Raw genomic sequence first — 14809 nt, 5'->3', positions numbered from 1 at the left:
AGCTCCAGAGCAGCTGGAAGGCACGCTGTGATCAGGAGTGTCATCAGCATTGATGATGCATGCTCTGTATGTTGTAATTTGTCTAATAATTGGGTGGCCACCTGACACCCTTTTTAAGTTGTAATGTGAGGATCACAGAACATCACTGCACAGAAAGTCACAGAGCATGCCAGGCCTCCTGCCCCAATGTGTTATGATATTTTCATGTAGTATCTGTGAAGCATTCCTAAATTTTTCTAAGATATATGGTTGGTAAATGTTATTATACAGTTATCTGTAAAAGTATACTCAGAAATCATCTAACATCTGTGTTTATGTCTCGGAATAAACTGTAGGAGTCATCGGTTGTTGGTTTATTGTCTGTCATCTGATTAATACTGAAACTAAAATATGTAAGTACATGTACAAAATTAGCAGCAGGATCTTATTGAGAGTAAAAAATAATTTGGTTGTGTTTTTTTTTTTTCCAGGGTGAAGGGTTGACACTTACTGGTGGTGAGTGTCCCAGGACTTATAACAGGATGTTTATCTACGTCACCACATTAGCACACTACACACACACACAAAGGCGAATATATACATTACATGCAAATAAGTGAGGTTTCATCTGTGTTAACACTTCAACACTCACCGATACATAGTCGTGCCTGTACAGTAATTGAAACTTTAAATAGGTGGCTTAAATACGCACACACAAATAAACCGAAACATTCACGCAATTAACCACAAGCTTTGTTTATGCAAAATCACATGTTTAGTTGTTGTTCCATGAAGATGTTCCAGATATACAAAAACAAAATTGCAATTTTAGATTGTTAGCAACAGAATAAATTAACAATGATGTAAATCAATCAAGCCACTGGTCCCAGGCCATGCTGGTAAAGTCTTGATTCTTCACATGCTACAGCTTGTGTAGAGTATAGACTATGCAATCCATGAGTGAGATAAGGCTTTGCTTCAAATAGGGCAGTAACAGACAGCTGCTGAGTTGACCTGTAAGGATTATATGGCTGGATTAGCAAGGCTGTTTTAGGGTTCTGATATGCAGCCTGACTCCAGCTTGATGCTGGTTGAATGCAGAGGTAGAGGGCTGGCATGATGCAACTGAACGGCAGAACACTCCTTTGCTGATGTGTAGATGCTCAGCTCAGTCTCCACTTCTTCGTCATCATGGGGGCCAGAGGAATGAGTCTCCATCTTCTTTATTAAGTCAATAACATTCCCCTTGTCCATCTCGGCCTCTGCAGCCATGGTCTCTAGCTGCTCTGCCGCCTCGCTCATATCAAACCTCTCAATCTCCGCATTGACTCGGTGTAGCTCCTCCGGTGAGTGTCTGTGAGATGCCGCAGGGGAGAGAGGGCAGAAGCCTTGGAGGTGCACCTGGAGGCTGCAGTAGTGGAGATAGGCACAGGGGCAGCAAGGACACCTGTGAGGCCGTTCTCCAGTGTGGAGGCGTTTGTGGAGCTTGAGATGGACGAATTGAGTAAAGCGGGCTGGGCAGAGCTTGCACTGGTAGGGCCTCTCACCTGAGTGTAGACGCTGGTGGGTCTTCAAGTTACTAGTGCTACTGAATCGCTTATGGCACACCTGTGTCAAAACAGCCAAGGAGTAAATGTTTTAGAATCTTTTAGATCTGTCACAGTATACCTCTAGTTTTGATAGCGTAAGGGGATGAAATATTTGAGGATGATTTATGGACATTAAAGCAATACCTATATGTGCTTTTTTGTAAATGTAAAAACATCTAGTTGTGGTGTTATGGGGGATTAATGTGCTGAACTATTTCTTGGCCAGGAGACTCTATGAAGTCACTTCTCCGGGCCAAGAAATAAACAAATAACCCATTGTTAAATGGCGAATTGACATTTTTACACTTGAATTCTAGTATGGATTAAAAAAACAAGATATAACATGTTACTTTGTGAGCTTTAGAAGTGCAGGTAGGCAGATTTTGTAACCCTTGGACCCTTGACTGCTGGCTACAACCACATATTTACCGTACAGTTGTCAGAATGGTATAAATCTTTCCCAAAATGTCAAACTATTTCTTTAATTTAAGATATAGTCATACTTTGCATTCATGAGGCTTCTCTCCTGTGTGAACCAGGTAGTGTTTCTGCAGATGGGCCAGCTGAGTGAAGTTCTTATTGCAGGTCTGACACCTGAAGGGACGCTCTCCGCTGTGCACTCGCAGATGGACCTGAGGACAACATGTCAGAAATGAGTATTTACCGTACATTTATTCATTCCGTCAAACTCAAGAAACCATGGTGGCTGGTAAATTCTAACATTCTCTAGCCACTTTTAATGTTGTGCAAGTCAGTTTACAGCCACTGTGTTGCATTGTTTTCCCACCCTTCTTTAAAAATATGATGAAGAGGAACTAACCTTGAGGTTGGACAGCTGCCCAAAGACCTTTCCACAGACATTGCACTCATACCGAATCTTTCCATTCTGCCTGGTGAGGGGGTAAGACAGGGTCTTGTAGCCAATAACCTGCCCACCTTGTGTGATCTTCCTGAGGTCCATTGCATCCTCAGTATTGCTCTGAGTGGCAGAGGTGGGTTTGGAAGGGAGGCAATCTGAAAAGGCGGCCATGCCCACTGGTGGTGAGCATCCTCCAGGCGCAAGAGAGGGCAGTGCTCTGCGGAGTGAGGTGACCATGGATGAAGCACTGGACGTGGTGGGTATAGTGAGGTCTGCTTGGACATTGCTGGGAGGAGAGTGTGTGAAATCTCTGAGGTTATGTGAGGGGATTCTGAGGTAGTTTGTCCTGTCTCTGTGCTCACTGCTTGGTGAAAGAATGAGGTCTTGTTTGGTGTCGGATAGTGCAAGTGTCAAGTCTTTGTGTCCGTTGGCCAGAGGTTGGAAGAAGTGTGCATAAGGCAGTAAATTAGATGAGAGTGTTAAGTGAGGTTTCAGTTGATCTCTGTACAATGGGTAAGAATGAGGTAGAATGCTGTTAAGGCCGAGCGAGTAGTGAGGCAGTAGATAGGGAGAATGCCTCAGTGCAGGATAAACTCGATCAGGCACAGAAGGCTCTTGGTAAGGTTTGGCTATAACAGGGCCTTGACTGTGCTGAAAGGTGAAGTGCAAACTGGAAGGGAGAGGACCACTTAGAGCTGGTCTTTTGGCAGCTGGATGGCTACCGGATGGCAGATGTGGTAGAGTTGCATGTCTGTGGCCATGGATGGATTCTGAGTTGGGATGGATTGGGTAGACAACACGGGGGCACAGGGGAAAAACTGCTGGGAGGTTGACATGAGACAAGGGACTATCCAGACGTCTGGGGGAGGTAGTCAGGGATTTGGATGGCTCGTCTCTGAGGATTTCAGAGACGCTGTGTCCTCGTTTTTCTGTTGTCTTTTTCTGAGCTTGACTCTGATCTGTGGGACAAATAAATTGGGACATAACATCAGAAACAGGTGAAATCATTTTTAGACTTTCAGTAACAATATCATCATTATTCAGTTGAGTCACACATAAACCCATGACATTAATGTGATCATGCACATGAGTTCCTTGTTGAAATCACTGTGCATCTTTACTATCAAAGGTATGTGCTCAAGTCCAAAGCTTTATGCTGTGTGTGTGTGTGTGTGTGTGTGTGTGTGTGTGTGTGTGTGTGTGTGTGTGTGTGTGTGTGTGTGTGTGTGTGTGTTTTATATAAGGTGTGTTTGCCTGTCTCTCAGATTGGCCGTGGCACTCTATGAAAGTGGACACCACATGTGAAACAATAGACGTCTGATCAGGATACAGATAGCATTGAGTTAGTGGCTACAGTATGTTATTTGCATTAGAATGCTAGGCAGTATTTTCCACCACAAGCAGGACAGCACAGGATAAGGAATTATTTTTTATAAGTGACTGGTGAACCACAGACATGAATCATTTTTAAAGATGCTTGATGAAGTGGAAAATATATACCCGTCAACACAACAACTGACCTATGAATACTATTTATTTCCTAAAACTAAAGTCTACACACAGGTCAACTTTATGAAATCCAAAGCTGTAATTCATCTGAGCAAATCCTCCCACTTTCTATCCAGGAAGTCACGAGGAGAGATTCTGCTCCTGCATAGACAAAGGACGCAAGCTGACAACAGAGGAAGATGAAATACAGAAGTATGCATGCACATTTCACCTACTCTTGGACACAATTAACATCAACAAACACAGAGCAACCCTTATCTACTGTGTGCTCCCCCGTGTTACCCTTCCCCCTCTCCTTGAGGCCAGCTCTCAGCAAACAAACAGCCAACACTCAGTGAGATATCAATCTGTCAACAGGTCGTCTTGTCAGGAAGTTCAAGTAGTTACTGGAGCGGTTCCTACCTCTCTTCCTCCGTAAGAGCCAAATAAATAAGAGCAGTCGTGCCAGAATGCTGTTAGCACCTCAGGCAGCCTCTGTGTGTGTGAGCGTGCGTGTAAATGAGTATTTTGGTGTGTGCATGTGGTCTCTCTGTTAGCATGTGCACTCTTTGTGCTTGTGAATGAAAAGCCGAATGCTTTGTGTGTCAAAGAGCTGCCAGCTGTGTTTCTGTGTGGAGTTAAAAAAGGGAAACTGAAACATTGCCTATAGTCCTGAAATTGGTCTCATCTTACACAGGTACTATACCTGGCAGACAGACCCTCTCTGCTTTCAGGACTCTACTCTCCTCCTTTGTGTCCTGCTTTAACAAAAGAGCCGTGGGTGTGACATAGTAACTTCTTAAACACGCACACAAAGAGTGTGTCAGTTGCCGGGCACTTTGATTGGGAGCTTTTTACTCCACAATAACAGATGTGTCTCAAAGCGTGGGCACAGGAATGGTTCTTGTTAACTTAAGGTGTCCAGAAAACACTCAGTCCTTCCACCATCCTAAGTTAAGATATAAGAAATGGATATTCACACACTTACCAACACTGTCCGTAGCAAGTTGGCCCAGTGGAGGGTAGTTACAGCGCTGGGCGAATTCAGGGCAGTACCACACCAGGAGCTCCTGGCCCGGTTGAAGTGGTTTGATGGTGTAGAAGTAGATGTCCAAACCACTCTGGCAGGCAACCAGATTCTGCTCCTCCACAGTACAGGCCGGGTTGACATAGCGCATCCAGTTGCTCCGCTCCTCGATCAAACCATCCAGGATGTGGTGTAAACGCCCCTCAGAGAAAACCTGCATTGTGAGATATGACAAGAAGTCAGTTGATGATGACATGTCCTGAATCAGAAACTATGATGTCACAGGCTTCCTAATGCCTTTATGGTAAATACTATGTGTTCTTTCAGCTGAGATAGGTGCTGCCTGTGTTTGCAGCACACAAGTGATAGAGTGATGAAAGCAACAGTGAATAAGAATTTCACCATATGACTGGATTGTAGTATTGAGTATACTATCTCGCCCACTATGACTCTCACCTATCGTCTTTCTGGTGACATAGCCTCCTCTTTCAGCCTATAAAAAAATATTTTTGCTATCTGCTCTTTGAGGCTGTGCTGTCATTTGAGTCATAGCTGTAATGTTAACACATTGTCTGTGTTATGGCTGTGGCAAGTTTTGGTTGGGATTGCATGATTTCAAGGTTGCTGACTCTAAACTGTAGACTTACACAGGCGTTTGTGTGTAATGGAAGATGCTGCTGATTTGTAACATAACAGTTCTCAGGCTCAAAGCCACTTCCTTGCTTAGTCAGTGTGAGAGTTTATGAGTCTTGAGAAGTGCGGACATGTGCATGGTGTATTTACTGGCAGCGATACCGCTGCCGAGAGAAGCGGAGAGAGAGGACAACCGCTGCGTCACTGAAACCAAACAGCTGTGTGTGTGACCTCAGGCAGCAATGCAGAGAACTGGCAAACACACATTTACAGTGCATGCACATTTAAACCCATATGATCCAGCAGCATTTAAAGGTAACCAAGCATTGGCAGACTGAGTCGTTACTTTCACAGGATGTAAGACCTTTGACCACAACTGCTAACTCGTGCCATGCCACAGCCACAGCAGCGTCTCCAGATACAGGATGTGCACAGTTTTGACACACACAAAGATTAATTTCACATGCAAGCGCTCAAATCCAGAAACTGACATGCAGCTCACTTACCCTCCAGAAGTACTTCCTGTCAGCGTCTTTCAACAGCGTTTCATTGGTGTAGCTTTCCCCCACCAGAGGGCCAAAACGTGTTCCCTTAGGAATCAGTTCCTTACTGGTCACCCCAAGCACCTGTTTAACAAGGAGGACATGAAATCATCAACCAACAGAGTGGCACACAAATTGGAGGCCTGAGCAAGCAACCGGATGCACTCAGAGCTGAAAAACATTCCCAATGTTGGGAATACAGCCCTTCTTATCTGACTCTGCACCCTGTGCTGGTTTCTTGGTGATTAACAAAAGGGATCGGGTCAATTCACTGGAAAATTGCTATTTCTAGAAAAAGGAATTAAGCAACCAAGCAATGCGTTGTTATTATTATATCATTTGTATATATTGACTGTCATGACAAATCTTTCCCAGAGAAAATGAGAATTTTGCCCAGCTGTGACAGAATATGTCCGTTCCTTCACGTGCTGAATATTTCATAAGCCAATCGCCCACGTTATCTTTAGTTTCTTCACCATATTAAAATGTTACCACCACTCTTGTTCTGCTACCCGCAGGTGTGAAACTCACCCCTCTGTCTCGAGTCTCCAGGGTGTGGGAGAGAGGATAAGGTGTTATGGGCACACCCAGACCAGTCAACTGCACTTTGAGCTCCGTGTTCAAGTCCCCCCAAGCAATTGTAATGTCAATGTAAAGTCTGTCTTTTATCTTGAAGCAATACTGGCTTGGTGTATGTAGCTGGATCAACCACTACATGCTTAGCCATAGAGTTTATCTCCAGTCTATCCAGCTAGTTATACCCTCGCTTCATCACACTGCCCCATTTGAGGTGCCCCTGTGTCACAGATTACTGTAATGTATCCTGCTCTTTGGTATCAACCAGACTCCAGACAGACCTTATTAGAAGGTCAAAGTGGTAGTACAGGTATTTGACTGCAGACGCCGAGGCTACTTCCTCTGATCTCGCCTGACAACCATCCTTCATCTACAGAGGCCCAACCCTAATCTTCCGTAAGGAAAACTAATGTTTCCTTTCCATTGATAGTGCACTGGGCTAATCTTCTATCGTGTATTTATCTCGCTATCTGCAATTTCCTAGTCCATCCAGTTAAACATAACCTATCCTCCACTTCAACTCACTTTAACTGACGCATTTAATCCGGATGATGTTTATGGTGTAATCGATAAAGTGGGTGCCGGTGCTGGTGCTCTGCTTTACGGTGTAATTGTGTGCTGGGACAAAGGGTTGGGAATCTGAGGCAGTACTAGCTACTAATCATAGAGACCTCAGGCTGTGTGCTGAGGGGCTTGCCTTACTCCGCCTCTGCCTCAACACATACATAGCAGAGAGGAAAGGCTGAAATTAGACAACAACATGTCAAGTACTTCCCTCCTCAGGATGGATGAGTGGATGGAAGGATGTTGGAGTGACGCAATCTGTCAGCAGTTACACAAAACATAAACAACTGCAGTACATGCTTACATACCATTTAGATGTATTGGGATTGCATCTTTTTCCTGCTTTGGTTTTTGTAAGAACTCCTTAAAACTCAACTTTCTTAGACAATTTGAATGACACACACCAACAAGGGAGATCTGCTTTACTGCATACCTCTGCAGAGATGTGGCAGCGTTTCAGCGTCAGGTTTCTGGGTAAGGATCTCTCAGCTCGTGTCTTGCTGTTGTTTTCGGACTCTTCCTCCAGATGTTGGTCCTTGACGATATAAGTGCACTTCTCCTCAAAGTTTGCCTCGCTCAATGATGTCATGTCTACATCCTGTGGCTCTGGCATCGCTGCGATGACCCCTGTGCTTTGCGGTGAGCTTTCTGGGGTTAACATGGCTGTGGTGCACGGAGAGGAGGAGGCCTACAGAAATCATAGTCATTCCAAAACATAGTCATTCCATATCTAAAAAAAAAAAAAACATGATTCTGGCGATTGGAGTATTGACCAAAGACTTTTTTTTCCTTTGACAATACAAGCAACAGCTAAAGTACCAAGGGAAGTCAAGTTTTGAATGGAGCTAAAATTAGATTCCAGAGTGCGAGATGTGACATAGAGAAGGCAGGGGGCAAGTCAGGGATGTTAAGGAGGAGGAGAAGTGGCGGAGAATCTAACTTTCCCATCAACAGCAACTACCGGACAAACAAACTTCAAAGTGGAACTTTGGTGGTTGCTGCCCCATTGCCCCCACTGTCCCATACATCCTGTGACTCTCCAAATCATAACCCCTGGGCTATAAGGGAGGTTCCTGTGCACGTCAGCCCCCGGAGCAGCACCACTTTCACAAGGAAATCAGCGCTCCCAGTGAATCGCACAGACTTCCTCTGAACTGACTGACTTGGCTCTCAGCCAGGTCTAAAGTCTCTTTCTTTGTGTCTGTTCCTTACTGTCTATCACTCTCTTCTCAGGAAGATTGTTGTCAGGCACCTAGGCTCTGACAAAGGCAGAGTGCCCCAGCTGATGGGATGAAACGGTCAAATAGTGAAAGAGAAGAAGATAGAAGACTTGTGATTACAAGACAATGCTCAGATGTGCCCTCTCAGAACTTCCTTTTTCAGGCTCATCAGTTTGCCTCTGAGATAGTGACAGATAAGGTCTGTGGTTAGTAATATTTGCGAAACTCATGTGACCTCCTGATGACCAAACTCAACTCAAAACTGAAATGAATACTGAAGGGAAGCTTTGGCATATAATCCTATAAAATCATGTATAAACAAATCTTAAGTTAACCTGCCTAAATGGAAAAAAAAGTTGTGTTCATTAATTAAAAATCCTTCGAAGCTCACACAGTAATCTAAAATATATATGTGCAATAGTGGCATTTTTGCTGCAATAACAAAATATCTCAGCTTACTCTCGGGGAGAGAAACAAAAGTAGTGCAGATAAAAGTGCAGAGAGATGAGATTTATGGATGACGTTTCCACCTATTTTTCTCTGAAGTGTGGTCACCACAGCTGACTCGGAATGACTATCACAAGTGTGACAGCTCACTCCGAAACCATCGAACCCCAGTGACACGGCAGAAAATATATTCAGAAAATCAAGACATGAGTCAAAGGCACACAGCTGTGTGGCTCGCAGAACAACATTTAACTCTAGAAAGCACTCCTTACCTTACTTTGGCATTATGTTCCGCGCGACAGTGTTGTAATGCAAAAGAAAATGTGAATGAATAAGTTACTAGGTTAAAAAAAAATGAACTCCAGTTCATACTGGTAAATAATATGAATACTTAGCACAAGCTCTATGATACATTAGTATCATTCAAATTATTTGAAAAAGATGCACACTTACTGTGAAGCCTTGGGAGGAGCCACACATATGGTAGGCTATCAGTGCTCTCCTTGAAAGCTTGAGTGTCTATGAGCAACTAGTGGCTGTCCTCTGTCTCTTGTCCTCTCTTTCTCTCTCCTAGTCGCTCACCCAACCTCAGTATCCTGTGAACCTGTGTGTGAGTGGCCGCACAACTGAACACTTGAGTGTGTGAGTCTTCCTCTTGCTTCTTACATGGGAGGAGGGAAGGTGTGTGTTTTGAGAAATACACTCCCTTTTCCTCCTGTTGTGCTCCCTCCCCTCCTCCCCTTTGCCCCATGACTCCTCCTTGGAGAGAGAGAGTGTGTGTGTGTATGTGTGTGTGTGTGTGTGTGTGTGTGTGTGTGTGTGTGTGTGCGTGTGTGCGTGTGTCTGCCCCGGGGCATGAGGCTTTCTTTTGGGGGGGTGGGGTTTGCACTGGCTGTCACACAGCTATGTCCGGATTAGACATATACATCTTCATTTTCTGACAGTCACCCACTCCATCTTTGGGTGTAAAGAAGGCATACCTGTGTTGTGTTCGGAAGTCAAGGCCACAGCACAGAGGAGATGAGGTCATTTTGGCGCTTATGTAGTGTAAAGCAAGGTTTGGAAAGTTTTTTTTTTTTTTAAAGACCTCAATTCAATTCAGTTTAAATTTTTAATATGTCAAAGGAGGTCTTGTTTGTATTCAGGATTAAATGCAGCACACCATATTATCCTTGTTCTTGTGTGTTCTGCAGCTCAATTAGATGTAAAGTGACACTTCTTGAATAGGTAAATATTCAATATCCAACTCTTCCTCACTGCAACAGCTGCATACTTGCTAATGTTGGGTTCCAGAGAGTCTTACCAGAGGTGATTTTTAATGCTTGATAACTGTGCCATTTTGGAACGTGTAATCTACCACAAAAAGGAGGTAATCAAGTCTCTTTTAAATCATAAAAATAGAGTATCGATGACAACGACTTTCGGTTGCAATTAGGGCTTTTGTTATCGATTCATCTGCGGATTCTTTTTTCAATTAATTGTTTGGTCAATTAAACATCACAATATCCTAGACAAGGTGATGTCATCAAATCAGCCTGATACCTAAATATTTTACTACAATGTAAGACCAACAAAAGCAGCAAATTCTCACATTTGACAACCTGGAACTATCAAATTCCTTTTTTGCTTCATTTGGCATCATTCTTATATTTCAAAAAAATCCTTATTGTGTTTGTGCTTATATACTGTATCCTGAAAATGTGTATCCCATTTTAAAAAACTATTCTACATCATAAATGCTCAGCTACTGAGGAGTGCAAGAGGCTACAACATGAAACTGTGCCATCACTTAAAATATAGATAAATGATAGGAATACTGTGTTTTCTGGTGCATGCAGGAACGTTTTTTTAATCTTGCGTTTTCTTATTTCCGGAGACTGCTCAGTGGGGGTCAGATCCAGAATGTGTAGATACTTGTATCATGCTGTAAGTTTATCTGTAACCCAGCATTCACCCCGGTCTGCTCCCCCCCTTGCTCCTTTCACCAAAAGCAACATTTAACTTGGCAGGCCGCCAGCCAGCTTAAGAATTGTCTGAATTTTCAGACTTGTCATTCACGCACTTGACACGCGACAAACTGCAAACCACAGCCATGTTTGCGTGTCTGTGAGCTCACTTCCATTCATAGCCATGAATTTGCCATGCATACTGTTCTCATTCACTTTCTCCACTTCAGGGAATTTCAAATTGTATTGCCATTGTGTCAAGTGGATTCTGTTCCTCATAGACTCTCCTTGGTGCTTGTGCTGTTTTGTCCTTCTTTTCATGCTTCCTGTCCCACTCATCACACCTGACCAAGCTGCTAATTACGGCTTCTGACATGAGCCACCATGTAATTTAAAATCCACTTCTCTCTCTCACTGTTTAGCTCTTTCTCTTTGCCTTCAGTCATCTCATTCATCACCTTCTTTTCAGCTTTCCTCTCCTCCACCTCCTACTCTTCCTCTGTAATGCCTCTCTATCTGAACCTTCTCTTTACTACATCTACTACTCATATACGTACTGTGTGAGTAATTCACGTAACAGCATGAACTTTTCTCATCGTGGAGAGGCCTCTGAGCCAAGATTGCACTGAGGACTTTGGTTATGTGTGAGTGGATGCCTTTGAGCGTGGGCATATATGTGATTAGTTGGCTTGGACTACCTGTTATTTCACATAACAGGCTGACGACATGAACATGACCGTGTAAAAGGAAATGTAATTTACTATTTACAAGAACAAGTTTCCTGACTGACAATGGCAGAGACATTGTTTGATACATTACGTTTTTTTAGGTAGCATTGTAAACAAAATGTTACATAGCAGCAACACCTAGACTTTTGCTGAAAAAGTGAAAATTACTTTATTACATTAACTGCTACAGATATCAGCTTTGCTAGCAACAGGCGCACCGAAGCGTCTATGGGAGTGTGTCTGTGTTCATTTCCTGTGTACATGGAAACGGGCCAAATGATGCCTGTTTCTTGTACAGTAACAGCGTTATAGAAGGCTGGCTGTAGTCTTGTGCTGAAGTCCCGTGGGATTTCAGTTGTAGCAGGAAAAGGTAAACAGCAGTGTGCAGATCGGAGCGTGGTGTGAGAAGAGTGAAGAGCGGAGGTGTTCACAAGGGAAGAAGCTTGGAGTAACCTATGGAGCTAGAGCTAGCCTTCAGTAACGCTATTACGGTACAAGAAACAGGCATCATTTGGCCCATTTCCATGTAGTTACATAGTCACTGATATGATCATAACCACTACAGTGCTCAATTACCTATTTTTGAGGGGGAAATAAACTTTTTTCGGCACAAAAATTTCGCCGCGAAAGCATGAACTGTCCTCTGGAGGACATCCACCAGACCAGCGGGCGCCCGTGGATTGTTGTCGGCCGCGGCAGGTGAGGAAGGCGGGGAGGAATTAGAAGGATGCCGGTCGGCCCTGCTAGCCTGGCTAAGGCAACTAACACACAGTTCGCCACTGCAGAGACTACTATTCACCAATGCCAGATGGATCGCAAACAAAATGGATATATATACTACAAATACACAGGGAACTGCTGCGTGATGATTATTACCGAAGCCTGGCTGAACACTCACTCATCCCAGACGGCAGCTCGCAGCTAACATGGAAGGTGAATTTAAACAATGTCTGAGTTGAAAACGCATCTTGTTGTCATGTAAGGGCCCTGTTCATGTTGCACAGACATTTTAATTGCATTTTGTGTCTGTTAAGAGGCACAAAGGCACTCTTTATGATATGCCCCCAAAACTGCCGTTTTAGCTAAGTGGCAGCTCTCGGCATTAGCTGCAGCAGCTCCAGTTAGCTAGCACCGATTCGGCTCGTTTTTTTGCTATCGACAGTACTCACATACTTATAGCGATCAAGATTAACGTAAAAATTGCCCGGAGTTCTCCTTTAATACATCCATGGTCCTCGCTCGGTCAGTCTGCCGTTTCCTCTTTCTCTGTTCCTCCGACAATGCTTTCCTAGCTTTCTGCTTCTTTTTTGCCAGTTCAGCCATGACGTGAGAGTGAAAAACTCCATCGCTACCTTGTTCACCCCCCCGTTAACTTCCCATTGACTGCCATTCATTTTGACGTCACTTTGACAGCAAATAACTTTACATCTAAAGCGTTTAAAGACTTTATTTGTCCATTGTTTATTTCTAAAGAAACACGACAATGTATAAAAGGCTCCATTACCTTGTATCTCATGTTATGGCTCCATAGCAGGCATTTTTGTAAAAATAGGCTAACAATTGTGTCATAACCACGCGACTTACTGTCGCATAGTAGAGGAATTACCGTATAGTACAGGAGAAGCTCGCAGACAGTTTCGACTTACATTAGCTGTTTAAGTTTAATTACTAATGTTAACTAGCATTTTAGTTAGCACTAATTAGCCTGTGCCCATGTTATCTCCTTTCATATACCTACGCTCTCCGTCTCTGCAAGATTGGGAATGATTGAGATTTCTCTTGGCACAGCTACCAGAAGACTTACAACTTTCAGACAGGTTGCTCACGTCAAATTTACGTCGTCTCTCTCAGTTGGAGGCTGCGCAGTAACGCTCAGCGCTCACCGGAAAAGTGCTTCTAATGGCCTTCACTGGTCTCTGTCCAGAGCAACGGGATCTGTTGGTCCATTCTATATACTGTCTATGCGTGAGCCCTGTCTCTGTGCGTAACGTAGAGTTTTTCCTGCCTGCTTCTCAACGTGTAATGCTAGACAGCCAATCAGCAGCATTGTTAGATCTTGGTAGAAGCATGCTGCATGCTAATTGGCTCACTGACGCTGATGAGATTTATTACTCCTTTGGTATTGAAATTTGGTATTGAATGACGAGGTATTTTTACGATACTCGGAGGCAATTCCGTTTGTGCCTAAAAAGCATTGAATTCGGTACCCAGCCCAACATACAAAACTAAATAAGGCTGTAGAAGCAAAAAACCTGGGTGTATTGAATTGAGCAAGAGTGCGTTTTATTTCTTATGAATTCAACTTTTCATTTGTAAGAGAATATTCGTATGTGTTATTTCTTATTTTATAAGTTATATGGTCTCAAGAAGACTCCTCCTAGTGGTATCCAGCCATACAAAAAGTTTTGTTTGACTTCAACTTACCTGGTTCTGAGATTACTGCCCTCACCCCGATACTATGAAGCTGGATGGACTTTCTTATTATATTATAACAATTAACCATATTTTTTATAGAAAAAGATGTGGTTGCTATTTTTTAAGCTGAATTTTTCAACACTATAAGCACCATAAACAAAATTCCATATACCTCCGTTGTACTGAGGTGAAGGAATATCTTAAAAATCAGGCAAATAAAACCAAAGCGATCTGTATGGTTAGTCACTACAGGACAGTAAGAATGTGTTTTTTGTATGTTGGGTAAACATTTGCTTTAATAATAACTTATAAGTACAAGGAAAATTTGCATTTTACAGTTGGCCGAAGATACAGTTAGTCACCAGTCAAATGTCAATACACTAGAATAGGGAAAGCTGCTTGTACACAGGCTAAGGGTGCCTTTGGGGCCTCTGTAAATAGCGTAAGTATCTTAAGCCCTGTAATTTCCATGCTTGAGTCTGTACCTGCCTAGGGTTATTTCTCGCAGCAGGACTAAAGGTGACCACTCCTTCCCCATCACCTCCCCCAAGGATGAGGACAATGATTTTTGGCAGAAATGGAGGCTGAGCCCATTTTATAACCCATTACAGCTGAAATGTTTGACGCAACCTCCACCTCTGCCTTTCTTAAAGTTTTATGGCTGACTCAAGGAGAAATATTTCACATTCTATCACAACTATCTTGTTGTCGCACAGCCCCCTACTCTGACCCTTTTCACCCTCACTTTTCCCCTGCCATGCTGTGCTGTTATCAGCCTGTCAGCCCCATCAGCCTC

At 43.4% G+C, this 14809-nt stretch overlaps 1 protein-coding gene across 1 annotated transcript; it reads right to left on the bottom strand.

The window, feature by feature from the left end:
- Positions 1 to 719: 719 nt before the first annotated feature.
- Positions 720 to 9597, bottom strand: prdm1c (PR domain containing 1c, with ZNF domain). The gene is made up of 7 exons (XM_031322088.2): positions 9378 to 9597; positions 7691 to 7945; positions 6082 to 6201; positions 4904 to 5156; positions 2389 to 3386; positions 2072 to 2200; positions 720 to 1587 (listed from the first exon to the last, which is right to left on the bottom strand). The coding sequence occupies exons 1-7, from the start codon at positions 9402 to 9404 to the stop codon at positions 1030 to 1032; spliced, it is 2340 nt and encodes a 779-aa protein (XP_031177948.2). The 5' UTR covers positions 9405 to 9597; the 3' UTR covers positions 720 to 1029.
- Between the last annotated feature and the right edge of the window lie 5212 nt (positions 9598 to 14809).

The sequence above is a fragment of the Sander lucioperca genome, chromosome 19 (assembly GCF_008315115.2).
Source record: "Sander lucioperca isolate FBNREF2018 chromosome 19, SLUC_FBN_1.2, whole genome shotgun sequence".
Lineage (NCBI taxonomy): Eukaryota > Metazoa > Chordata > Actinopteri > Perciformes > Percidae > Sander > Sander lucioperca.
Note: the sequence above shows the minus strand (reverse complement) of the source record. Positions and strands in the feature narration are given on the sequence as shown.